Raw genomic sequence first — 27,794 nt, forward strand, 5'->3', positions numbered from 1 at the left:
GAAGAACTTGTTTTATTACAGGTTCGTCATTCATTAATATTCACCTGCTTTTTACCTCCTCCATCAACATGCCAGAGGAAAAAAAAAACAGCGTGACATCCGAGCACACTTTTTTAATCTGCTAATTGTTGGGTTGCATTAATTAGCGAGCATTAGTCAAACACTTTCCTATCAATTAGCTGTTACTATAGAAACAGCGATGTACTAGCACAAATACCTTACTATACACTCGTGTTTTACCTTAGAACTTTACATAATTAAAAATAAAATAAAAAAAAAAAACAGACTCTGCTAATTTTATCATTTGAGACCAGTGTGTTAAAACTAAGAAATGAACCGCTTCAGGGAGTCATAGGAAAATAAGCAACAACAGGGTGTTGTGATGTGGCTTGACACAATACAACACTCCAAACTTGGTTATTTTTCAACAATAAACAGAAAGTATTTTACTCCAGAGTATTTTGGATTGTAGCCAACCATTTGAAATTCGTTATTAAAATGCAAATGAAAAGTTCGTTACTATTTTCAGTCATGCAGTAGCCATAAACACTCGCTCCCTTGTCAGCCTCTTTCTGTTTTTTAATAAGAAAAAAATTATACATATATATAATTAAAATTATAAAATTATATATATATATATATATATATATATATATATATATATATATATATATATATATATATATATATATATATATATATATACATATACACATAATACTAAATGTCCCTTAAGACTTGGCAGTAACTTAAAGCTTACTGTTACAAAGTGCAGATATGTTTAACCTCTGACACGTTAAGAATTTATTTGAAGATTTCATCATGTAAGCGATTTTTCTTTTCTTTTAATCGACGTATCGATAGGTAGAGATTGTGTGAAGCATCCCCGTCCCTGTGAATCGTCTGTTACTACAGAATCAATAACGTGTTAGAAGAAATGCTTTTATATGAGCTTGCAGCTGGCATTATTGTCTGAGTCACTGACGTAGAAAATGAACACCTCTTGACCAATCAGAATGGAGAATTCAATAGCACTGATGAATTACAAATTTCAAGACAACATCATTATTTTTCTGATTTTCTAACCCTGTGCATCATCTGGTAGGCTGTAATAAGACGGCTACTAAAATTACTTTCAGCAACAGGTTACTTTCTTTAAAGCAGAGCTGTGCAGAAGCAATATATACTACACCATTCTGTCCACGTCATAAACGTTAGTCTACCATTATAATATGAAATGACATACGCGCACACAGGAAAATGTGCAAGAGAATGAAAGAGATCAAAAGATTTACAAAAAAATATTAACACAACAAACAAGGTCACTCATGCTAAAGAAATAAAAGCTGCTGTGGCTGCCAAAATAAAAATATTATTTCAGATCCCATGGGAAGGAGGGGGGGGGGGAGTGAGTGTGTGCAGTTGTGTACTTGAGGTTCTTCAAAAACAAATTAAACAGTGCTCAATACTCTGAGGAGACACCTTTACCACAGGCTCTTTACCTTCACCAGCATTCACACCTATATATGGGTTTATTTACCCAATTAACACTTCAAATGTGTGAAAAGGTGGAGTGTTTATCATCTTTACTTTCACCTTGAGTTGCAATAATACACCTCTGGAAAGCAGAAGGTGCAAATATGTGCTATATCTTTTATAATAGGCTCCAGATTGACGCTCGGGATCAGACACGGCATCCACCTCATTGTCAGAAAATCTAGACAAACTGATAATCAATTGGTATTCAAACATAGCACATACTGTGTATGAGATGGGAAATGAGCCGGTGTATCTAGGTTACAGGTGTATCTTGCAGCATGATTTTGTGTGTGCACGTGTGTGTGTGTGTGTGTGTCTGTGTGAGTGAGAGAGAGTTGTTTTCGTGTCCATTGAGAGCGGATTAACAGGAGACTCTGCTATGTTACAGAGTAAATATGGAAATATTGGAGGTGGATACGCGTACATGACAAAAGACAAGTGCAGTTTGTTCGACAGTTGGTGCACATTAATATTAACACTACTCTATGAATAATTTAAAAAAAGGCAACAATAAGAGCTTGACAACTTGTGGTTATCGTTTGGGGCTACGAAACTGAAGATAGAATTAAAATGGAGTTAAAACAGTGTGTGCTGCTATAGAAAAAGAATCAGTTTGTGGATTACCGGATGTAGTGCTAAGCAAAGCAATGTAATGTTACATTTTTATGTCCAAATATGTTTAATTAGTTTTGTACCACACAATAACACACAATGCTTTTTTATCCAATTTATAGATTGGGAACATCTGCAAGACAACGTTCCTTCATCAAATAGCCTCACCATCAACTTTATTAGGAACACCTATACACTTCCAGCACAATACATAAAACCATAGAGATACAGAACAAAAGCTTCAGTTACTGGTCACATCAAACATCACAGTGAACAAAGTGTGATCTCTGTGGCTTGGTTGACGATCAGTAATTTATAAAATACTCTAACCAGCCTATCTGGCATCAACAACCATGCCATGGTTAAATCCACAGAGATCCCACTTTCTTTATTCTGATGTTTGATGTGGAGATTAACTTAAGCTCTTGTCCGGCATCTGTATCGTTTTTATGCATTGTACTGCTGCCTCATGACTGGCTGATTAGATAACTGGAGCTTTATAGGTGTTCCTAATAATGAGGACAGGGAGTCTACATTATAGCAGCTATAAATATTTGTTCAAGACAACAGAGCAACAAAAAACCCTACTGAAACTTTGATAAAATGGTGATACTAGTGCCTCCTTCCATAAATATAAATACAGAGAATCAACAGCTAAAATCTTTTTCTTTATCTAATAACAGCACATATTTAAAATTATTTTATTATTATTAGATTACACACAGCATCGGGTATAAAAGTGAATGTTAAAGCGCTGTTACCATGGAAACATTAGAATGAGCTCATTACCGTAAACCTGTGATTTGACAGCCGGGAAATCTGACAGGGCTGCTGTTATAAAAATGTATTTGAACCAATCAGATCAGAGAATTCAACAGTGCTGTGGTGTAAAGAGGAAAATGAGTTGCTGTTGTTAAAATCCTTAAATCTATGTATACAGAGGATTTGGAAAGTATTCAAATTTATTAAAAAGAAAAAAGCTGAAATCTCATGTACATAAGGATTCTTTTACTCAGTACTTTGGCAGCAATTACTGCCTCAGGTTTTATTGGGGATGATACAACAAGCTTATCAGACCTGGATTGGGGGATTTTCTGCCATTCTTCTTTCAAAATCCTCTCAAGCTCAGTAAGGTTGGATGGGGCTGTCAGTGGACAGCCGTTATCAGGTTTCCCCAGAGGTGTTCAATAGGGTTCAAGTCAGGGCTTCTGCTGGGCCACTCTAGTGCCCCCTTTCAACCAGAAAGAACCGGGTGCCGGTTCAGAGCTAGTGCTGGTTCGAAGAACCAGTTTGCCTTTCCATGGGCTAGAGAGCCATCACAGAGCCAAGTCTTACTGTACGTCACTGTATACAACGTTATACAGCAACATTAGCACAGCAGCGACAAACACAAACACCAACAATGGTGGATGTTGCTTTACTGTTAATGCTCATGGCTTTCAAACCTACATCGGCAAGCGCTGAGAATCCTGATTTAAAATCATTTTCTCTTTTGTCTTGTTGGTCACAGTAACCCAAGCCCCCAACCCCTGACGCAAGCGGTTCTTAAGTCTTGATCAGCAATGTTTTGCTACTTAAGAACCACTTTTCCTTGTTCAGAGCCGGTGCTTTGGGTGGCGAAAAAGAAAGAACTGATTTTTAATTAGGCTCTGGCTCTAAACCAGCACTCAAAATATGGTGGAAAAGAGGCATAAGACATTTTCAGAGTTGTCCCTAAGCTACTCCAGTGTTGTCTTGGCTGTGTGCTTAGGGTTGTTGTCATGTTGGAAGGTGAACCTTCGGCCCAGTCTGAGGTCCTGAGTACTGTGCAACAGGTTGCAGATATCTCTACTTTGTTCCAGATTTCCTTCAACCCTGTCAAGTCTCTCTGTTCCTGCTGCTAAAAAAATCACTCCCACTCCATGATGCTGCCACCACCATGCTTCAATGTTGGGATGTTATTTGGCAGGTGATGAGCGGTGCCAGGTTTCCTCCGGATAGAACATTTAGAATTGATGGCAAACTGACTGTGAGGCACTAGATTATCTGGTCTAATGAAAACAACCTTTGCCTTGAATACAGGTGAGTCTGAGTAGGTTTTCACAGTGGCCACATTTGCTGCAGTCCTGGCAACACTCACAGGCTTCTAAATTTGATCAGAAAGCCCAGTGCATTTATGTTCTTAAATGAAGCACATCATGAACACAACACGGTCATATTTTTGTAATTTTTTTACTTTAGTATTATTATGTGCAGTGAAGCTGTGTCCCACAAAGTTCCCCTGCTACTCCTGCAAACTAATGATGTCATCATCAACTAAAACACATGCACAGGATATTTTACATCCTGAAGCGAAAGTGACGTGACATACGGCTAAGTATGGTGACCCATACTCAGAATTTGTTCTCTGCGTTTAACCCATCCAAAGTGCACACACACACACACACCGTGAACACACACCCGGAGCAGTGGGCAGCCATTTATGCTGCGGCGCCCGGGGAGCAGTCGGGGGGTTCGGTGCCTTGCTCAAGGGCACCTCAATCGTGGCCGGCCCGAGACTCGAACCAACAACCTTAGGGTTAGGAGTCAGGCTCTCTAACCATTAGGCCACGACTTCCCCCAAAGTATAAATGCACAGGAAATGCGACACAGTTCAAGTGCAACCGAACTCGCATCACCTCGCAATTATTAGCTAGAGGTATGACTATTAAAGACATGGCTAACTGGTCTAAGCAAATTAACATATCCTCCTTTCCACCCCTTTAATGTACTGCCACACAACAATGAGGGTATACAGTATCTCACAGAAGTTGTAAGTATCTCACATTTTTGTAAATATTCTATTATATCTTTTCATGTGACAACACTGAAGAAATGACACTTTTCTATAATGTAAAGTAGTGAATGTATAGCTTATATAACAGTGTAAATTTGCTGTCCCCTCAAATTAACAAACACACAGCCATTAGTGGCCAAAAAAGTGAGTACACCCCTAAGTAAAAATGACCAAATTGGGCCCAATTAGCCATTTTCTCTCCCTGGTGTCATGTGACTCATCAGTGTTACAAGGTCTCAGGTGTGAATGGGAAGCATTTGTGTTACATTTGGTGTTATCGCTCGTACTCTCATATACCGGTCACTGGAAATTCAACATGGCTGCAGAGGTTGAAGGGGTCAGTGGTCTGCCTGTCAGTGTTCAGACCATACGCTGCACACTGCATCAAATTGGTCTGCATGGCTGTCATCCCAGAAGGAAGCCTCTTCTAAAGATGATGCACAAGAAAGCCTGCAAACCGTTCGCTGAAGACGAGGACATGGATTACTGGAACCCTGTCCTGTTTTTTGATGAGACCAAGATAAACTTATTTGACTCAGATGGTGTCAAGCATGTGTGGCAGCAACCAGGTGAAAAGTATAAAGACATGTGTGTCTTGCCTACAGTCAAGCATGGTGGTGGGAGTGTCATGGTCAGGGCTGCAGGAGTTCTGCTGGCACCGGGGAGCTACAGTTCAATGAGGGAACCTTGAATACCAACATGTACTGCAACATACTGAAGCAGAGCGTGATCCCGTCCCTTCGGAGTCTCTGCCGCATGTCTTCCAACATGATAAAGACCCCAAACACACCTACAAGATGACCACTGCCTTGCTAAAGAAGCTGAGGGTAAACCTATGATGCTCTGGTGAACTCCATGCCCAAGAGGGTTAAGGCAGTGCTGGAAAATAATGGTGGCCACATAAAATATTGAAACTTTGAGCCCAATTTGGACATTTTTACTTAGGGGTGTACTCACATTTGTAGCCAGTGGTTTGGACATTAAGGGCTGTGTGTTAGTTATTTTGAGGGGACAACAAATTTACACTGTTATGCAAGCTTTACACACACTACACAAAGTGTCATTTCTTCAGTGTTGTCACGTGAAAAGATATACAAATATTTACAAAAATGTGAGGGGTGATCAGCATAAGCTTTTCAGCAGCTCTTCTGTTACAGTGACTCACGTCTCTAATTAAGAACTCCAGAGTGGCGTAGGCGATGGCGATTCCATCATGTGTGCTTGTGCCACGGCCGAGTTCATCCAAGATCACTAGAGAACGTGCTGTAGCACGAGACAGGATCTCTGAGGCCTCCACAAGCTCCTCCATGAAGGTGCTTCGTCCTTTTGAGATGTTATCTGAGGCTCCCATCCTACAAAGGGAAAAAAAAAAAAAAGCACAACAAAAAAAATTATTTTAACCCAAACCATTTGTAAATGTTTACTTTAAGCTACTTAATCGATCCCACCATTGCTTGAATTTTCAGGTTGAAATAACACTGGCATCATGTCACCAGCAGTATGATTATTACTAATTTAACCATTACATAAAAAAAATCAGTTGCTCTTTGTGTAATGAGACTCTTTTTAATCGTGTCTCTTGGTTAAAGAACTAGTCTCACTTTAATGACTAATTAAAAGACATTAGAAGCTTTGCAGGAGCTCTAGTTGGTGCAAGCATGACATGACAGGAAGTCTGGTCAGAGAGACAGGATGGCCAATAAAAACCAGTCACAGCAATGATTACAGCTTGAGAGCTGAGGAAGGTAATGAGGGGGAAATTGCTGTATATTCATATGCTACACTATTTACACACACACAGCGTATTACAGTACACGGCTAAATTAACCTGATTATCAAGAGCAATGATGTGCTCATAATCTAGCATCAGGCTGAAACAGAAACATTTCTCATTAGAGAAGCTAATAAAACACAAAAGGCTAATTTCTTTTCAAATGATCGCAGCTATTGATCAGTTGGTGATTTATTGAGTTACAATCACATTGTGTCTATTTCATCCTAAAACAATAGAGAATAAATGCATTTCAGAGTCAATTGTTGTTTAACCCACACCAGACTCATAAAGAGCTCACCGGTCTCAACCTCTTTTCACTTTTATTAGTGTATACTGTAAAGTGGAACAGCACTACTGTAAGTGTGTGGAAATGAGGTTAAGTGTGAACAAAGTCCTAGGAAAAGCTCAGGACAGATGAGATTATCCACTAAAGCAAGGGTGAGATTAAGGAAGAAAATATTTTCAAGAAATTCAAATCTTTAGAGATTCGTTACCTGTAATGATCATCCACAAAGTGAATCCCAACTACAAAAGCTCCAAGCTGAAGTAATTCCTAAACCCTGTAGATATGCATCAGGCTAAGAGAATCACTACATTTTTAAGCACTTAAAAGTAAACCATTCTCGATTCCTGTAGCACTTTTTTGTAAAATTCTTTTAGGTGTGCTTCACTTTCAAAGAATGCTTTTAGAAAGCTAGACCTCTTGTCCAAGTGTGTACTGGTGCCTTTCTTTTAAAAGTGTTTATCTCTGGTCAGTTAAGAGCAACATGAGAATTTGGGCATCATTCTCTTCTCTAGACAGTTCAACACAATTGTCCACAAAGCCCTTCCCCTCACGTCACGGAGCGATGCAGGGTTTACTATGTTTGAAACTAGCAAAAAAATAAACTGGGTACAGATAACTGTGATGACAAAACCAAAGCTGCTGTAGCATCAAAACCTTGAGAGAGAAGTGCTGACAGCTTACTCGTTTGAATAGCTCCATCCTTTTAAGCCTTTCTTTTTTCTTTTTTTTTTGCATTTAATTTCCTGTTTCCATAGTAACCTGAAAACGTTGAAGGAAGAAGTGCTTGGTAACCTTGCCGTTCATTCAATAAAAGTGCATCAGTGCTCATGACCAGTCAGCGCACGCCAACTTCCAGACCAAGGACGTGATAAAATGCGGGCAACCGATTAGATTTCAGAAGTGCTGCTCTGAAAATAGCCATACTTCTTAAGTTCTTGTAAGATTTTTGATGTATCTGAATCAATTGTGCAGCTTTTGGACGTTCAACAAATTAATCTTTTCTTCATATTCACTAAGACCAAATCCACCTTTTTGATAAAGTATGGACTGTAAATAATTTTCTTTTGCATGAGTCATAAAACAGTTTGACATTTAATGTAATCCATCTGACTTACAGTTTGATTCGCTGTCATTTCAGGCTCATCCCAGAGTTCCAAGGCATACACGCAATTAGCATTGTTTGCTTGGATGAGTCCTAAGTGCACCACGGGCCACTGAACCCTTCAAGGCTTAATTGGCTGCTGTTTGAACATGTTTTTCACCTGTTAATTAGAACATGCATCTCCAGAGAAAAAAAGCAATAACGTTTTCACCAGCAAGCTCACCGGGTCTGTGTTACAAAACCAATCCAAAGGCCATTCAGGAAGCAGAACCGAATCTCTTTTAACCATGTTTTAAACTGGCACAAAAGTCATTCATCATAACATGTGAAGTATTGAAACTATACGTTGTTCCTGATAAGTTCATTCACAAATGTCCTAAAATGAAACAGCATTATTATCAGTAATAATGGTCTATTATTTAATTAGTCTATTATTTTTTGTTTTTGTTTGCTTGCATTTAGTTCCCAATTTTTACTGATGCACTACAAGGTGTCAAACCCAGAAAGATTGATATAAATACTAGTATTAATCAGTTCCTGATGGATTTCACCATGTTTTTTTTTTTTTTTGTGACTGTTGCAGCCAAACTGCATCTCTTCTTTTAAAACGGCAACCACAGGATTCTTATTTTAAACACATTATTGATAAATTACATACATAATTACTGTCAATGATAGCTGTACTCATGTTCGATAGTAGACCTAAATGGAACAGGGGTTTGGCTGAATGTCTTGACACAAAGTTTTCTTGATATTCAAATCAAATCAAATAAATTTTTATTTGGCACATACACATACATACATACTGAGTACGACATGCAGTGAAATGCTTTTTACGTCTGTCCGGTATTCAAGCAGAAAAAGGAATGGAAGGGATTTTTTGTTTATTTCTGCGATCTTAAAATTCTGGGATCTGATTTACAAATACTAAATGCTTAGATATACACAGGTATAGGCAGAGTGCACACCGCTGTGCAAATGAACAGCCAGCACAAAATGGACAATCAGGATGATCTGGATGACGCCAATCAAAGCGTCTGGTACCTGATGAAATGATCAAGAAAATACATTTTCTTTCTACAACACAAGTAAACCTAATAAAGCTTTGTAAACATGAAACATAGCAGAAAAAATTATAATAAATGCTATTCACTGATCACAGTGGAAAGACACAGGGAATACAAATAAAACTAGTATAAAAGAAGAATTTCACAGTGACCCAATCCACTCATCTCCATTGCAGCCTTTTTAAGGCTGGGAATTAATCAATACTAAGTAGCTATTTGATTTCGGTAAAAAGATCCTTGGACTTTTTTCTTGTATATCTTGTATATTTTTCTTTTTAAACTGATATGCAACCCTTGAAGTGACCATTACAAAATATTAAGTTCCTTCTTAAAGATTTACTTTTGTTGGAGCATTAAGGGTTAACCCCTGGAGCAGTAAGGGGTAAGGGGCAGGCATCCAGAAAATTTGTAGGCTCTAAGCTGATATACCCACTTTTTTTTTTTTTTTTTTTTTTTAAACATGTCTTAAGAATATAGGGGCAGTGATGGCTCATTTGATTAAGGCTCTGGGTTGTTGATTGGCCTGACATGGGTCAGGATCCCAGCAGTGCCAAGCCGCCACTGCTGGGATCCTGACCCATGTTCCTCCAATCAACAACCCAGAGCCTTAATCAAATGAGCCATCACTGCCCCTATATTCTTAAGACATGTTTAAAAAAAAAAAAAAAAAAAAAAAGTGGGTATATCAGCTTAGAGCCTACAAATTTTCTGGATGCCTGCACAAAGTAAATCACACCAAACTGAACCTGGTATCAGATCAGTGAAGTGAGCAGTAATATTCAGCATCTTGGGAAAATAATAATTCTCTTGCTTTTCAACAGCATATGGCAAGTGTTTTGTGCCACATCTTAGTCTGTCACACGCTCAATTTCCAAAGTGCACATCAGCTGCCTTGCGCAGTCGACTTTAATACGAGGTAACGGCTGCTTAGTGAAGATGCGATGAACTTCAATCAAATGGTTAAAACCAAACATTAATCACAAACACATTCTAGCGTTTGTGAGATGTCGTTTCTCCATCATGCACCTGTTCTATATCCGCAGCAGAGCCAAAGCATGCTTAAAGCCTCATATGATACTAATTAGGAGATCACTATTGTGCGTATCTGCTGACAGTGTGTTAACATAATTAGACACACACACTCAGAGTTAATAAATAAGTCACTGCCAAATCATGATAGGATTTCTCCAATACTGTCAGACGATATTTAGAGTAATAACAAGCATGAAAATGCTTCACTTGCATTTTGGACACATGTAGATGATGAATGGATTGCTGGTCATTACGTGCAAAGGAAACATGCCTTTGACAGCATGTTAGCGGGTCTGTCAATCGGAACAGCAGCAGCACAACCACAGAACAGAGGAAAAGTGTGACAGGCCACATAAATGAGCTGTGTGAAAAGAGAAAATGCTCTTTTGAATGTGCTCTTTCTGAACAATAACAGAATTGATGGGGAATACTGTTGTGAATCTGTTTAAATAGCTTGAAAGGAAAACAGTTCTATTGAACAGACAAAACATGAGCTCAGCCAACCTCATTGTTCACAAAAAAAATGCTGTGACATCATCAATACACATAAAATATTTAGGAATCCAGAAACAGTCATTTCTAAAACCTTTTACTCTTCACAGGTACCATCACATTTCCAATAAACCAATCCTGCTTTCTTTTTACAAAAGAAGTATCCCAGCTAAATCAAGTTTAACAGAATTAACAGTAAGGTACATTTGCAATACCTCTACGTTGACACCCTGGTGAGAAAGCCTTGCACCACTAGAAGAGCATCCTGACAAAAAAACATCACAGCTTGGTTTGGGATCAAAGAATGAACAGGAGCTTCTTCCTGACATTCAAAAACTACAGGCCCTGATCCAGGACAACATGTGATTTATCTACACAAAACACACTACCACAACAGCATTTGGGACAGAAAATTAAAATTGCACACATTATTCAGAACAGTCTCGACGTTCTACCACCGATCCATATTTATATATTTTCTATATTTTTCCCTTTCCTACATAGTTAAATTCTATTCATTCTATTTATTGTAATTCAATTCTTACTCTATTTTAAATCTATTTTTATGTCCTTCCTTATTCCTTTCCTTCCATGGTTTTCCCATTCCTTGCATTTTCCCGCTCAGCTTCCCTTCCCTGTTCTACTCTTTGTAACTCTTCTCCTTCTGTATTTCTTCTCTTCTTATCCCCCCTCCTAGATTCCCATTTTTCCATCTTTTCCATGTATTTAATTTTTCTTTTTCCATTCCTTTCTATTTTGTCTCCCCCATTTCTTTCCTTCTAATTTCCCACTTTTTTCCTTTCCTTTCACCATTTCTTTTCCCTTCCTTTCCATTTTTCCTTGTATGTTTCCTCTCTCCTCTTCTTCTCTCCCATTTTATTCTCTTACTGCATCTTACTTCTCTTACTCAGCTTTTCCTTTACATTCCTCTTCTACAAAATGCCTCATCAATAGACCTTTGAATGTTTAAGGACTCCGGCATTCTGAACCCTGTGTATCAGACACAGAAGAGACCATAAAAATGCATCATATTATGTTTGTACGTTCTTAATAGTGCGTACCTCCCGAGCTAATTACAGTAAAACTAAAACACCTGCGCCAGTGGCAAATTTCTCTTCCTCCAACTCTAGACAATTCCACCAGAAGTCTGGAGTCTACCTGAACTACGAGTGTTTTCCTGGCCACCGAGACCCAAACTGTCAGCTGTCCTTGTTCAACCTACCCATTTAACAAGCAGAAAATGAGAGAACAATAGCAATGCGCATGCTGAGACGAATGACAAGTATATTCTCGAGCAGGGAGCATTTCAACGTGCCAGACTGAGAATGCTTCATTACTCTGTCTCGGCTCCTTATTTCCCAACACAGTAACCATTAGGGAGGAAAGCATAGTTCTGCATTAGAGGAGAGCAGGTGGGTGGAAATAATCAATGTTCTTTGAAAGAGATCTTGTTGGTGAGAGGTGCACTTTTAATGTGGGTGTGGAAACTGAAGACTGAGGGAGGGTTTGTGAAGAAAGCGAGAGGGATCTGAACATCTTTTATTAGAAGATCTGATTATGTAACTTAAAGACTGACATTGTGCATTGTACGCACCCATGAACAAGAACACCGGGGTTCACATGGTGTTTGGTTCACATGGTGTCATCACTCAGAGAATTACAGAGACTGTCGTAATTCTCCAAAGGATCACCAGGTGGTGTAGTCAAGTATCACAACATATTAACCTGTAGGCTAAACGTTGCCACAATCTGCATTGATACTCCAATATATGCTTTAATAAACCACAGAAATAAATTAATAAATGAATGAATCCAGGTTATAGCGGATACTGGGTCAATGACCAGGAACATTGAGAATGATGTAGGGATAACATCAGGATGGGACACAAGTCCATTCAGTTTAGACCTAAGAGTAATTTAGCTTTAGCTAATCCTTATACTGGCATGTTTTTTAATAACCAAAGAACCTACAGACTGGGAGTCTAAAACAAACAAAACTCCACCTAGACAGTAATCCACAATCAGGAATGAACTTGGTACACTTGGTACACCAAACCCTGTAGCTGTGAGGTCTACCTACTGACACCTACCTTTAACACTAGCTACTGAGCAACTGTGCCCTTAATGATTTATTCATGAATAAATAGACAAATATAAAGATTTGAAGATGGACACTATAGTGATAGTGTGTACAGTAATTTATGTACATACTGAAGGCCATATTGATAAAATTAATGATCTATTTTAAAATGTGCCCCTTTCTATCCTTTATATAAAGACGTATACATGTAGATTCTGTAAATTCTCTGTTGGTTTTGTGAATTTAGCCTTAAAATTTCAAGAGAACCAGACAATACCTTGTATAAATGCCATCCACAATGCCAAATGATGCCTCGCTGGCTGGCACAAAGGATCCCAGTTGAGCCATGATGGTGAGAAGAGCCACCTGGCGAATATACGAGCTCTTTCCCCCCATGTTGGGTCCAGTGATGATCATGGCTCGCTTGCCTTCTCCCTAAAAGAAAGGTTAGGACAATAAAATTGAATGGCATAGCTGCACTTGTCAAGTCATTAATCTAATGCACTGCTAAAATCAAACATTTCCACAGCATATGTTGAGTAAACAAGTGCAGATGTTCATTATACAGGAAGTTGACTTGACAAGAATATTAAAAAGGACTCCATTAAACATGATGGTAAAGAGCGGTCAGGTTTTAGAAGGCGGTCACAGACCACTGTAAATATATATATAAATTATATATAAATATATAAATGTAATAATATTACCTGAAATAAGATGTCAAGTTTTTGCTGGAAATCGAGGCAGGTTAAAAAGGAAAGATTGTGTGTGTGTGTGTGTGTGTGTGTGTGTGTGTGTGTACTATTACAACTATTTACTGGTAGGAAGTAACTGTAATACCACTAAAGGTTTCCAGAAAAACAAAAAGACTTTATTAATTATGCAAATCATAGAGCTTCTGAAGCCATAGGAGATAAAGCCTGTTCAAAATTTGTTGTTAGATGTTTAAAACAAATTATTCATAACTCGTAGAAGTGTCTCAAATAAGAAATCATTAATTAATATTCCATACATATTCAGGTGCTGGTTAATCAAATCAGGTACTCCCATCATGTAGAAGCACTTTATGGGTATACAATTACTGAGTGTAGTCCATCTGCTGCTATCTGAATGGGGTTTGTTATGCTAGGCACAAATGTAAGACCACCAATGAATAGATATTATTCAGTACCGCACACACCTACCTTGTTAGGACACCTTAGGAGCTCATCATTCAAATTTGTCATCAGTTGTTCTTTTCTAGCTACAGAATTCCTGACTAATTTATCAGCCCCCTAAACCCTGGCAAAAAATCCTACATTCGGTAACCATACACCTACAAATTGACAAGTATGGTAGGTTTAGATTTAGATAATGGACAATAAGTTTAACTGTAATAGAGTTGTATAAACATATAAAGTATATAGAGCATCCAAAGAGGAGAAATTGCAGACAGTGAAAGAAAAACAGAAAACCTAGTTATTTTGGCTCGTCAAGATCCAGACAGATAAACAACACATAGAGAACCAACACAAGCGAGTGATAGATGATACAGAGCTGAAAACACCAGTGGTGATAAATGTGGTGGTCTGGACTGATAATCCAGTCCTAGAGAAACACAAAAGACTGAAAGAGAACCAAAAAGACAGCGTGGAAGGTTCAAAACAAAGTTGTGCCACTGGTAATGAAACCCTTGTGACTGTGACCCCAGAGTTGGAAAAGCAGCTCCTACAGAATACTTACACAGCTTTAATCACCGTCTTGAACTGAGTTTCAACATGCATCAGAATGCTGTGGTGTTTGTGACACTATGTGCATACGATGTTTCACTTCTGTTTACTCTATGCAAAAACCAAATTCAGGAAGCTGAAATTTTAGCTGCAATCACAGTTTTGTCCCTTGAGGATTTATACTGGATATTACCAAAGAATACTAAAGATTACTAGATTAAAAGGTTTAAAAAAGTGAAAGAGAGAGAGAGACACAAGGAGAGAGACAGAACGACAGAGAGAGAGAGAGAGAGAGAGAGAGAGAGAGAGAGAGAGAGAGAGAGACAGACAGACAGACAGACAGACAGACAGCAAAAATGAAGAAAAAAAGGCACAATGGTGAAATGGCACCTGTACCAAAGGATGGCTTATGTTTTAATTTCCTCTATGGACAAACAGATTAACCTGCTGTGAGAAAAACAGACTGCCTTGATATCAACACTGCTGTCTACCAGCTGTATCTAAATATCTCAGCAATAACCAAACCCTGCAGTCCAGTCTCTGTGTCTCTGTCTCTCTCTCTTTTTGTCTCAGTGTTGGTGTGTCTGTATCTCTTGTCTGTCTGTCTGTTGGTCTATGCTGCCTGTAGGGGGGTGTGTGTGATTGAGAGACAAAGTTTCTCTCAAAGCACAGATCAATATTTCTTATAAATAATGATCTTTTCATTTCTGCTGTAAAAGTCAGATTGCTGAGACAATGAATCAATAGCATTATAGATGGAAACTGTTACAACTGCTGTATGGATTGAACATTGGATTACACTGAACTCTAAATCCTGAAGATAAATGTGCACAAATGAATAATACACCACTGTGGTTTACCAATACTGTATATACCCGGTGGCTTTCTTATTAGTCACAACTGTATCTTTATGTGTAAAGCACATTCGTACATTAAATGTAACTACAAGGAAAATAAAAAGACAATAAAAGGAAGAGAATAATAGGAAACTACTAAAGACAAATGCAATAATAAATTATTTACAAGTAAAAAAAAAAAAAGAATGCATAAAAGAAACTTTCAGAAAATAAATAAATAAGTAACTAACTGTATCCCATTTAATGATCCCTGTATGGATGGTGATCGGACCAATACTGAGCAGATATTATTTATGCAGTAGATTTTTCTCTGCATAACAATGCCACTTACTAAGATCCTACATAAATAGCAATTATTTGTGTGTGTGTATTTATTGAAGGATCTGCAGGAAATATACAAAAATAACTGCATTGATGGCATCATGTATAAAGCAGGATGAGATACCAATAATTAAATGACTTTTACATGTCCTAAATACTCCAGATAGCTGTGTTTAATTCTGATCTCAAAGAGTTAAACAGAAGTATAGATAGACGGGCCACAGACACACACACACACACACACACACACACACACACACACACACACACACACACACACACACACACACACACACACACACACACACACACACACACAGTAGGTGGTGCAAATTACGACTCTTCAAAGAGAGTTGACTTTTTCGACTCCCAAACAGCTCACTGCATTTCACTACACATGAACTTTATGGTCTATTTAACAAAATAATGTCACACTGCATTTGATTACATTTCTTAGAAACATTTGTTGAATCATTTGTTGAATTATCACAGTGTAGCAGTGAATCCACCAAGCATCCCTACATTAATGGTTATCATGTTTACTCTGTCTGGGCTTCATTAAGAAAATTCATTTTTATTCATTATTGGAACACACCAACAGGCACTCACATACGTGCATGCACACACACTCTCAGGCACACCCTCACACAAATATGGCTCATATATGTGACACACAACTAATAAATTATAATTGTACAAGTTTTAGAATAAATAAATGAGGTGAGGGAAGCTAGTGCAGGTAAGAGTTGGCGTACTGTTCATTAGTTATGTGAAATAAAAGCTTCTACAGCTTCAAATGATGTTGGCATCAGAGGTGCAAAAGTGCAGAGAAATTATATTTGCTCATTATAATGATGTAAGAGACAATATTGAAAAACATTAGTAAAAATACTTTTACTTTGTCTTCAGATGACAATAAAACACTCATGAGCCATAAAGAAAAAATGAAATAAATTAAACAAAACAAGAAGAAAATATAATGGTGTAAAATTACTGAGCATATCTTATCTAAGTATAATTTGCCAGCTCCATCTATAGGCAGGGAGCACCATAGTCCTGCTACGAACCAGATATTATATTTAATACAGCATATACTTGAGCAAGGCACCGAACCCCCCAACTGCTCCCCGGGCGCCGCAGCATAAATGGCTGCCCACTGCTCCGGGTGTGTGTTCACGGTGTGTGTGTGTGTTCAGTGCTGTGTGTGTGCACTTTGGATGGGTCAAATGCAGAGAACGAATTCTGAGTATGGGTCACCGTACTTAGCCGTATGTCACTTTCACTTTCATATACACAAATAAATGGTGTTAATTTGCATGTGGGGTTAGGAAAATAGTTACGACACAGATTTCTTCATATGCAAAGCAGGCTGTCAAAGTATTATCCATCCATCCATCCATTTTCTACCGCTTATCCGGGGCCGGGTCGCGGGGGCAGCAGTCTAAGCAGGGATGCCCAGACTTCCCTCTCCCCAGACACTTCCATATATAATAGTGATAGTTGTAAACAGCCCCCACCAAATGACATAATTCTTGATTTCAAAATAATAATAAAAAAGTAAACTTCTCTGCGAATGTTAATGCAAAGTCACGTTACTTAGTTATATTTAACTTAAAAATAGCAGGAAAACAAAAATTATTTCGTAAAGTTGTGCAAATGTTTGGATACCCAACCAAGCCTGTACTTAGTAAGACAACAGAAGATTTTACAGATCGCAAATGTGGTTTTTTTTTTTCTTCAAATATTTCTCGCGCATCTGGAACAACAAAATTGTTTTGCAAACTTCATATATTGACTTTTGGGATGAGGTCACAGGAAAGATTTCCTTCTATTGACTCTTACATGCAGATCATATTTGTGTAAGCAGTGCTGCAAGAAAAGAAGAGTGCACCACCGCTCCGGTGTCACCTAAACCTTCCTACAGGTCTTTGACTCTGATATGACAGTTCTATCTGAGAGAACATCAGATCTTGCCTAGATTTCCACAGTTCCACTTAACTGTCATGTCTTAATGGAATTTCAGATGGCAGAAAGTAAAAGATGAAAGAAATTGAAGATGACGAATCTTTTTATGGTCATGGCTGCTTTGTACTGTAGGCATTAATTAGCTTCATTTTCAGATCCTCAGTAGAAGTCTTAATCTGGTCTAAAACATTATGCACATCTCTCTCTCTCTAATGGGTGCTGAGCTGCTAGAAGCACCCTTTGGTGGTCACTTCTCATTAATAAACAGGGGAAAGGAAAGCTGACAAAGTGTGCAATCCAACCGATGGGCTATAGGATACAGTAATTATAGTAGGAGTACCTGATAAAATGACTAATAGGTGTAAAATCATTTATATCTTTGAGGAGTTCTCACCTGAAGATCAGTGTCATTAGGTACATACTGATCCTGCTCTGCCATCAACATGTTGATGACTGGGTGCCTGCCTTCTCGGATCACTATGCGGCTCTCCTGCTCCAGAACCTCTGGCCTGCACACAGCACATCCAGACAACAGCAGGAAATATGTAGCATGAAATTTTACTGGAGATTACATTCATAATTAAAGCACAGTCACCAGAACTCATTCTTATATAACAAGACAAGAAAGAATTCAAAGCGTACAGAACGTTGGATTTGTATGATTGTCTAAATATATACATCCCGAAGTGTAGCGTAAGGGGACTCTTCGGTGCTGTGCGGAACAGGAGGAAGGGGGTGGCAGCACGGAGCAGATGGGGGTGTAGTTGGCGTAAAAACCTCAGCCTTCAAAGTCAAATCCACTCCCCCACACAGGCTGTGAGAAGCAGAGGGAGTTGGCTGCGTACGCTCCGGAGGCGGGCTGGAGCCTGCTGCTGGCCACATAGAGCCCTCTGGGGTCCCCCACTCTCAATCCTCCACCTACGCTTACGTAAGGAGTTTCAAACACCTCTCACCAAATACAAAAGACAAAAAAAATCAGCCTTTATCCAAGAGGAGAACATGTGCTTTTTATGGCACCGGTAACTGCAAGCACGAAGCTTAAAGTTGTTCTGTAGCTTTTGGTCAAATAAAAAACCTCAAAATCTAGCTTATTTACCTTATACGTCTTAGCTTGACAAGGAATAAAAATAAACCTATATAGAATTTTCTTTAAAAAAGACTTTCACTGCCCGACACATTGGCTTGTCATTATTTATTGCTCATTATACATTGTACTAGATTGCTGGGCTGCATTAACACCAGCAAGTGAACCCGAAACGATGCCAATATGTTAGTGACAATAGAGAAAATAGAAAGAATGCTGAGAGGAATCTTTCTCAGACTTTCAACATTAAAATGCAATGAAAATAAATCACCAGAATTTGAGAGACAATATTGCACAGACAAGTGTGCAAACAGCAGACCTAAAATATTGCACTTTGGGGATAAAATGATGGGTTTTGATGTCCTTGTAGTTTTTCTTTGGTTAAGAAAGCAATAAATTTTACCATCCATGGTTTATGCATTATATATTGTTTATGTTCCTTGTGGAATTACAAAATTATCAGTGAACTAATATTCAAATGCATATGTATTCAATTCATTTTTTTTGCCATATTAAAGGAGATTCTATGCTTTTTGAAGTTGTAAAGAACAGCAAAATTGTTTCACTCAAGCACTATTTTCTTATGTTCAGTGATTCGTTTCATATTTATTTTTTCAATTTAAAAGTGACTACATTTTTTTTAAATAGAAAATGCCTGCTTGATCACTATTTGTAAGAAAAATAACAATATGTGTAGCATGATAAGCATGATAACCAAAAATGATGAAACATGCAGGAGGAGTTCCACACCTGCAATAATTGTTGTCTTTAGCAACCTGAGCCAATGAAAAGAGGCAGTCAACGGTTGCTAGGTAACCCACTGCTTTCTTCAGGATGTAGTAATGATCCCCAAATAGCCTACAAGAAGAAGGAGTACAAGATGAAGCAGCAGTCAATGGTCAAAGGGTCTTTGCAGAAGCCAGATACATGCACAGGAATGGTTTTCAGAGTTCCCATCAACCCGCAGGCACAACAGCTTGGCTCTATAATTAGGTGGCTTGTACATTACACTTACAGTAAAAACTGTTCAACAAGCCTACACTCAGAGTAAAACAGAATAGTGAAAATACATGAAAAAAGGGCCTTTTAAAGTGAGCTTAGAGGTCCTGATGTACACACTGGAGGAAGCTGAGCCATTCTCTGCCGCAGTCTATAACCAGCTGCTCACGAAGCCGCAACAGATGCTGGTATTTCTCCACTACGAACGGCGAATGGTAACGACCCATCAATTTGGTGCTAGACATGCACAGGAAAAAAAAAACAGAAAATACAGCTTGATTACAGATAGATTAACATTCAAAGTTGAATACAAGTGCAGAGTTGCAACAAGTGACACAACCCACCTGTTCATTTTGACCCAGTCTGAAGGGACAATGGAGGACATGCTGTTCTTCACCTCAACCAGAAACTGAGAAGGAGAGAAGACAGAAAAAACAAAGTGAGTCAAAGAGATAAAATATGTAAAATATTCCATCCTGCAAGAAATAGTATAAAAAAATTTTAAAGCACTGTTTATTTCCTGCCTCCGTGTACTGACATAATAACATGGGAAAAGAAAATAAAGATTAGTGGCTCACATTAGCTCCTTGCTTAAATACAGCATGGCAGTAAACAAGGGTAAATCAGAGGATTAGTGCGATAATTTAAGACATGCTGACACGCATGCCAATGTCCCTGAGACACCAGAATATCATAAGCCCAATAAAAATGTTTGCATGTATTTATGTGTATTAGGGCTGTAGATCAGTCGTAATTATATAATTACAATAAACAATACATTTCTTACAATGCCTTGCATACTTGCCATTTCCATCACCATAACCACCACAAGCACCATTATCACCAACAGCCACAAACAACTCCAACCCACAACACCACCATCCAGCAACCAACACCACCATGCAACACTACATTAACCAACACCAATCAAACATCAACCAACACTAACTCCATGAACCCACACCACCAACACCACATTAACCAATACCAGCACCCATCAAACATAAACCAACACCACTACTACACATCAACCCACAGCCAGCCACAAAAAAAACCCTAAGGAACTGAAATGGATAATATATAGATCAAATGTCATGAAGCCAGAAAAAATCCTTAATATTGTAGCAACAATGAGTCCAAATGTTACTCTAAACATGATGCAACCATGCTCCACTTGGACACTGTTCTCAGATTAAGAACAGTATATGGTTTCCAACAGGTAAGGCATACTATAGTTCACTTCTGCGAATACATAGAAAATGATTTCTATAGAAAAAGCAAGGACCTCCCATTTCTCTTCTAGTTTTTCAGCAATTAACGATTTTACAATATTCACTTTTATACATTTTATACACTTTTATACATAATCAAAAGAGTTGTAGTCAAAATAAGTCCATGTCAAAGATGTTATAAAGACTCATTGCAAATACCCTTCAAATAACATTCTGTATTAATGTGACAAAAAATATATTAGCCTATGTAAATGTTGATGAAAACTTAAAACAGCCCAGAAAATGATCCTTGACTATTTTAAACACAATATGTCACTGCAGGTGGTTATGCATGTACCAGACATGGCAGCTCTTACTGTAAATTATCATGCAGTGTTTCAGCACACAGTGGTATAATTCATGTAAGTGCAGCCTTCCTCCCAGCTCAGGCGGCTGATTGCTACATTAAAATACAAGCTCTTTCACTGAAGCACTGCTGGCCGCTTGATGAGCAAAGCTCTGATGTAGACCTGTGGATGCCAAACAGGGCTGAAGTGTTAACAGGAAAAAAGAAAGAAGAAAAAAGACAATCACAGAAAACTAGTGTGATTTAGCCTGGGGATAAGAAATAGCCAGTGTCAGCACACTACAGGAGAAGATGAAAGTCATCACTTATGCAAGAGTTTGGAGTGGAATGAACAGATGGAGAAGCAGGCCTGGGAACGGCACACAAACTGTGACATTTCAGAAATTGCCCTTTTGCCTTCCACATTCTGACAGAGCACCATGCTGAAAAAGTGTTACTGTATGGGACCACGTGTAAATGTGTGTCAGGATCTCCCGCTAGTAGAGAGTAAAATCTAAATAAAATACAAATAAAACGATAGTCCTTTTTCACAGACATTTTGTTTGCATCCCAATGCAGAAGCACAAAGCGACTGTAACTGATTTCACTTTGTCATCAGACTGCGCACGTTACTTATAAGGTGTTTCTATTATTTTGTTATTCATAGATTGTTTGATTATTTCACAAAAGTCAAATAGAACAGACAGTAGCAAAGTTTTCTGGTCATGAATGCTAACATGGTTTGTGCCTCACAGAAAAAGTTTGAGTTCATGGATAAATCATGTACTGCTGGTCACTAAGGGTGGACTTACACTTGTGTTATACATGTAAGATCACTAAATGTGTAACTTTGATTTAAACCGGTGAATCCTTTGGTGAAACTACAGTAAAACAACCACCTGCAGCTTAGGTCTATTGATTTTCAGCAAAAGATGGTCAATGACCTATCTGAGCTAATCACCTCTCTTATTTACCTTCATATTTGTCAATATAGTAAAATATATTTTACTTATTATTTCCTGAACCAAGTCAGTCATTAGCAAAAAGTCCTGAGAACCAATCAATAAAGCTGAAAGCTGATAACTGCTTCGCTCCAACACCTTGGCCAGAACTATGCTTAAAATAATTATAATATAATAAAACTATCTATAATCAGAAAATATATAATCCCTGCATAATAATGAATATAAAAAAATATTTTTTATTCTTCCAGTATTGTTATTGCTGTTTTTTCATCCATTTTTATCATATTTATTGCTATTATTATATGTTTTTTAACATGAGGCTGTTGTGTGTTTAGTGGACCAGCTCTCATGAAGATTAATGACATTAAAATATTCCTTATCTTAAAGTAGCTTTTCCTCCAAAACCTGTTTCCTTTTGCAAGAAAATTAAGATGTACCAGGTCTAGAAGTGTTTTTCAACCTTGTTAGACATTACAGGAAAAGGCTTGATGCTGTTATTCTCTCTTATGAAGGCTCCAAACATTATGTGTGGGAGGTGCAGATCTTTTTGAAACAAGTATTTTACAGAAAGTAAAATACTAAAAGTTTGAAAAGAAATTGTTAAAAAAAAACAGAACAGAACAGCAGCCTCGTATGTTTAAATGTCACATACTACATCTTAATTTTTGCTCATTTTAATGAAGAGGGCCAAAAATTCTAGAGTTATCTGCAACAGTATAGATATACACACAATTTTGAGATACATTTATCATCAGTACATTCATTTTTTTTTACTTTCTAAAAAAATATGAAAATGTCACTAATAAGTCTCTACTAGTACCTCTTGTCCAGACACGGTGGTGTAATCCAGTGATGGGTTTCGAAGGACGATGCGCAATTCTCGCTGATGTTCTATCATTTCTGAGAGAACAGCTTGAATCTCATCTTTTCTTTCCTTAATTGCAGGAAAATCGGTCAGGTCCTCAAAAAGTTCAGTTTTATTCCCAGCCCTGAGGAAGGATGGAAGGATGGATGGATTGTAACATCACAAATAAATACAGAAATATTAAAATTATTAATTCTTGAACCGTCATTATGTTATTATATAAAATCTAAAATATTTTCAAGAGTACCTTTATCCCACATTTTTTATTTACAAAAATATTTATTCCTAATATACCTTAAGCTTATTACATTATTCTAATTTCTATTATTATTAAAAATCACTACAATACACTATCAGTAGGAAAACACTTCCTATGGTTCATTTTCTCTGAAAGAATAGCTTCTTCTATACTTGTAGCTTTCACACACTTTGCAGCCTTTTCATTGAGAACTTTAAGAAACTTGTGGGCAGGGCTGAGGAGCTGGGGCGTGTCCAGGAGCAGGTTCTTTAAAAGGGCGGAGCTGAGCTGTGATTGGATGGCGGGTACGAGAGCTTGGAGTTCTGCACTTAGGCGGGACAGCGTGCTGCTGATGAGGTAAAACTCCTGAGTGGAACACTAAGAAAAAAATACACAAAAATAATAATTAAAAAAACAAACACATGAAGATATGGAACCCATTTGAATTTGTTTTTCCTCACACAGAGTATTTATAGATATACGAATCAAGCACGAGCCCAGTTATATTTAATTTGCAAACCACTGTTTTTCATTTGCTATGTCAAGAGCCAAAGCTTCAACTCTGCTGCCGTTTATAAACATGTAGCCTATTCTCCCAAAGGTATTTTCGTTCAGCACTAGCCATCCTCACTAATTATGATGAGGAAGATGTTCTCCTGTCCTGTGTTTCTTAAATCACAAGAGAATCAAAGATGGAAAACAAGTGTGACTTGGCGAGTGCAATTTAATCCGGTGTTTCTACTGAATACATTTACAGCATTTCTAATGTTATCCGGTTAAAAGCAAGTTCTAAACCATGGCAAGAACAAAAAGCACAATCAGACACACAATTAGGTTTTTTATGACTAGGCTTAATCTGTCTCTTTAGAAAATTCACATGGAGCATTTGAAAAGATCTCCTGGAAGAAATGCAGCTTTTGAAATGTCATTTTATTATATATCTTTACACAAGGTTGCATTTTCACCATTCTTCTCTTCATGCACTTCTGTTTCTGTCAAATCTAACAGAGATCATATCTGTGTAGTACTGAATGACACAGTGGAAACAGACAGGTGAAGGCAGGTTAATAAGGGCAAACTTTCAGCAGAACTGCCTCCCAGCGTACAGACAGCTCCAAACAATGTCTCTCTGTACGCCATCCATTACACCTCTTGTCATTATGCAAATAGGCCCATGTGAAAGAAACACACCATTGAGCACCTTCCCCTTAGCCCACCTGCCTCATTCTGAAAATGAATGCATGAGAGTTTCACAGAGAAAGAAATTACAGCTTTCTAATTATGGGAGCGGAACCTATCACACACTGCGAAAAGGTAAGGAGTTTGAAAAAGCATGAAACGCGTTTTCTTTTTCTTGAACCGCTAGAGGAAATTAAACAAAGGCAGAAATCAACAACTGTGTCCATTAATTAGAAATTTCTTGGTAAGGCTTAAACAATACATTTTGAATTCTAAATTAAATGGATTTTGTTTAGTTAGAAATACTGGGAAAATTCCCACAACTGGTTGCTGTAGGAGTTAAAACACCAATTCAGCCTTTATTTTGTCACATATACATTACAGCACAGTGAAATTCTTTTTTCGCATATACCAATTTTTAGAAGATCCAGCCATGAAACAGTGCCTCTGGTGCAGAGAGGATTAAGGGCCTTTCTCAAGGGCCCTACAGTGGCAGTTTGGCAGTGCTAGGGCTTGAACCAAGATCCACCGATCAACAACCCAGAGCCGTAACTGCTTGAGTCACCACTGCCCTAATTAAACCAGTGCATTGTTATGAAATAAGACCATAAAAGAATAAATACATCGATTTAAAGGCTCTCGATTTAAAGAAAACAATGTCATTTTACACCAGCCTTACGTCATGTTTAAGTAATCAGGACTGTTAGAAAACACGTATAAAGTTCCAAACCATGTTTAATGATAAAAAAAAAGTTTCTTCTTTTAAACTCCTATCAGTGAAGAAATATATGTAAGTACTTTCTATGGTAGCGCTACTCATGTTCACATGTGTTTTGAATGTGTGTAACGTCAAATGCCATGGTGCAAATCTGAAAATCAATCAGAGGTCATTTTGAAAAATTGCAAGCTCCTTCAAAAATCTGAGTTTGTTTGATTTTGCACTTTTGTGTGATTGCAAAATAACAACAGACTGTTGACTATTTAAGATCTAACCTTTTATTTTCCAAGATTGGGCATTAAGGCTGTTTTTGTTTTTTCCAATCAGCTAGCTGAAATAAATTTTTTTGTTTTATCAGATTTGAACAAATATCAGAACCTGGGAAAATAAAACAGAGGTCTGTCTTATTGCTTTGTTAAACCGTCTTGTTTCGTAGGCTGATGTCTGCACCAAATACATTTAGAATCCTCTTTGCCTGTAATTTGCAACATAAAACCTCAGAATCCGTCTGCAAAACTTTTAGAAAGAAATTAGGTTTGCGATGCTGTGTGAGCTAAATCACATCACTGCTGAGGAGTTAGAGTTTCTCCACAGCACAAAGTCTTTTGGTTAAACTAGGCGATTCCTACTGGTCGTACCTTCTTATGATAAATGCTGCAGAGACCTCTTTCCAGGTCTGGCAGCCGACTGAGTAGGTTCTGGATGGACGGCAACACAACTGACTCTGAGGACAGGATTTCTGCTATGGCTTCCTGACGCAACAGGATTTCACTAAGAGAAGAGCACGAGAGAGAGAGAGAGAGAGAGGAGATCGAACATACTCTTATACACAGGCTAGAAACTGAAAACAGAAAAAAAAACATTCCGTTTACTTAATTCAAAGGCATAAATTGGTTCCACATGATTGAATTGAGTAACACACTTACAATAACACTCAACACGATCTGATCATGCATATTCAAAGCCCTGAATAAAATCAGACACCAGGGCTCACACCTATTAACATTAGGTTCATTGGTCATGTTCACTTTATATTGTTCAATCTTAAAATCTTGTTTAAATTGAGCAACGAAATCACGTTTTGTCATGTAAACATTACGTAGTATTTTTTCTTCAATCTGACCGACTATATATGCCTTTTTTAAGTATACACTATACAAACAAAGCCTCTTCTTTGAGGGTATGACACTGTCTAAGCATTGGACACAATTTACTCATAAATACTATGTACTACACATACAAATGGTGTTTTTATCAGCTGTTTGAGTTATAAATAATAAAAATAATAATATTCAATAATAATAAAAATGTCACTAGAATAATAATAAAACACAAATAATATTCTAGTTGAATAGAAGCCAATAATGCTCAAGGAATTTATTTACAATTCTAATTTGATCCACAGCGATCAATCTAGTTTGTATTCCATAACTCATAACTGAAATGTCCAGGGATCAGAGAAAAGGGGAGCGCTGTAGGCTGAGGACACTTACGATGGAGACTTTAGGGGTTGGCTGACCCATTTCTTTAGCAGTCTCTTCCCAAATGGAGTGCTTGTATGGTCCAGAACCCAGAGCAGAGTGCCCTTCACTGTGCCTGTGGTCTAAGGAAAGGAGAAGCAGATCATTAAACTGGCAGCTCCAGCGTCAATAGTAAGGAAGCTCTTGACGTAAGAGAAGATCTCAGTGCTAATTAACTGAGTCAGAATGAGATGATTTGGGGAAAACACATGGCATCCCTCAGGAAACTGAATGCAAACAAGAAATTGCTTATAGGAATGGAAGAAAGTGTGTGTATTCTGCCCTCGTCAGAATAGTTTCTATATGGGTTTATAATCATCTCAGACGTTAAGGATGCTTTACCTGGTTACAAAAGATCTCCAGGTTCTTCAGGGTAGTGGCACTCAGTACCATGTGCTCGGCATCACTCGACAGCCTCTTCAACAAACTAGAACACAGATTACCAAATGCCAAATAATCCTTTTGTTAAAAGAGAAACCTTGCAATAAAGTAAACTAAACGACACACACCACATAGACGAAGAGCAGCATGTGGCCAAGACAAACAGCACAGAACAAGGCTTTCATTTCCGGCTGCCATGCATGCTAATTAAGAGTCTTTCTGGGAAACTGAGGTCAGGGCCCTATTATTTCCTGCTAAAAAATGTCCTTAGCCAATCCTTAATTACAGTGTGTATCAAGCAACTTTCTTGCCACCCTGACCTGCTAAACAAATTGCAAATAAACAGCTTCTACCCTGTGGCATAAGGGAAGGAAAAGGAAAGGGGTGAAATAAAATAAAATAAATAAATAAAAAGGCACAGTGTCGCTTCTTCAGGCGATTTCAGGAAAACGGCTGTGAGGTATATAACACAGTCTGGATTAAGCATATAATAAACTAACACAATGTGGCCAAATAATATATACAGATATATTTTTTAAGTACTTGAATAATGCATATTTTGTTACTGCATTGATACATTAATTTGTCATTTCTTACCTATATATCATGTTTATAAAAATGCTTTATAAATAATATT

General features: G+C 37.8%; 1 protein-coding gene across 2 annotated transcripts in view; it reads right to left on the minus strand.

Moving 5' to 3' along the window:
• Positions 1–27,794, minus strand: part of msh3 (mutS homolog 3 (E. coli)) — a 62,090-nt gene that overhangs the window by 8,303 nt on the left and 25,993 nt on the right. For both annotated transcript variants that reach the window (XM_027138381.2, XM_027138382.2), the window contains exons 11-21: positions 27,119–27,203; positions 26,750–26,859; positions 25,895–26,027; positions 23,550–23,737; positions 23,077–23,245; positions 20,079–20,143; positions 19,855–19,971; positions 19,486–19,593; positions 18,046–18,160; positions 13,077–13,234; positions 6,132–6,318 (exon numbers count right to left, since the gene is read on the minus strand). In XM_027138381.2, the coding sequence (XP_026994182.2) occupies positions 6,132–6,318; positions 13,077–13,234; positions 18,046–18,160; positions 19,486–19,593; positions 19,855–19,971; positions 20,079–20,143; positions 23,077–23,245; positions 23,550–23,737; positions 25,895–26,027; positions 26,750–26,859; positions 27,119–27,203 (1,435 nt within the window). The remainder of the gene's footprint in view (positions 1–6,131; positions 6,319–13,076; positions 13,235–18,045; positions 18,161–19,485; positions 19,594–19,854; positions 19,972–20,078; positions 20,144–23,076; positions 23,246–23,549; positions 23,738–25,894; positions 26,028–26,749; positions 26,860–27,118; positions 27,204–27,794) is intronic.

This window comes from Tachysurus fulvidraco, chromosome 9 (assembly GCF_022655615.1).
Source record: "Tachysurus fulvidraco isolate hzauxx_2018 chromosome 9, HZAU_PFXX_2.0, whole genome shotgun sequence".
Classification (NCBI taxonomy): domain Eukaryota; kingdom Metazoa; phylum Chordata; class Actinopteri; order Siluriformes; family Bagridae; genus Tachysurus; species Tachysurus fulvidraco.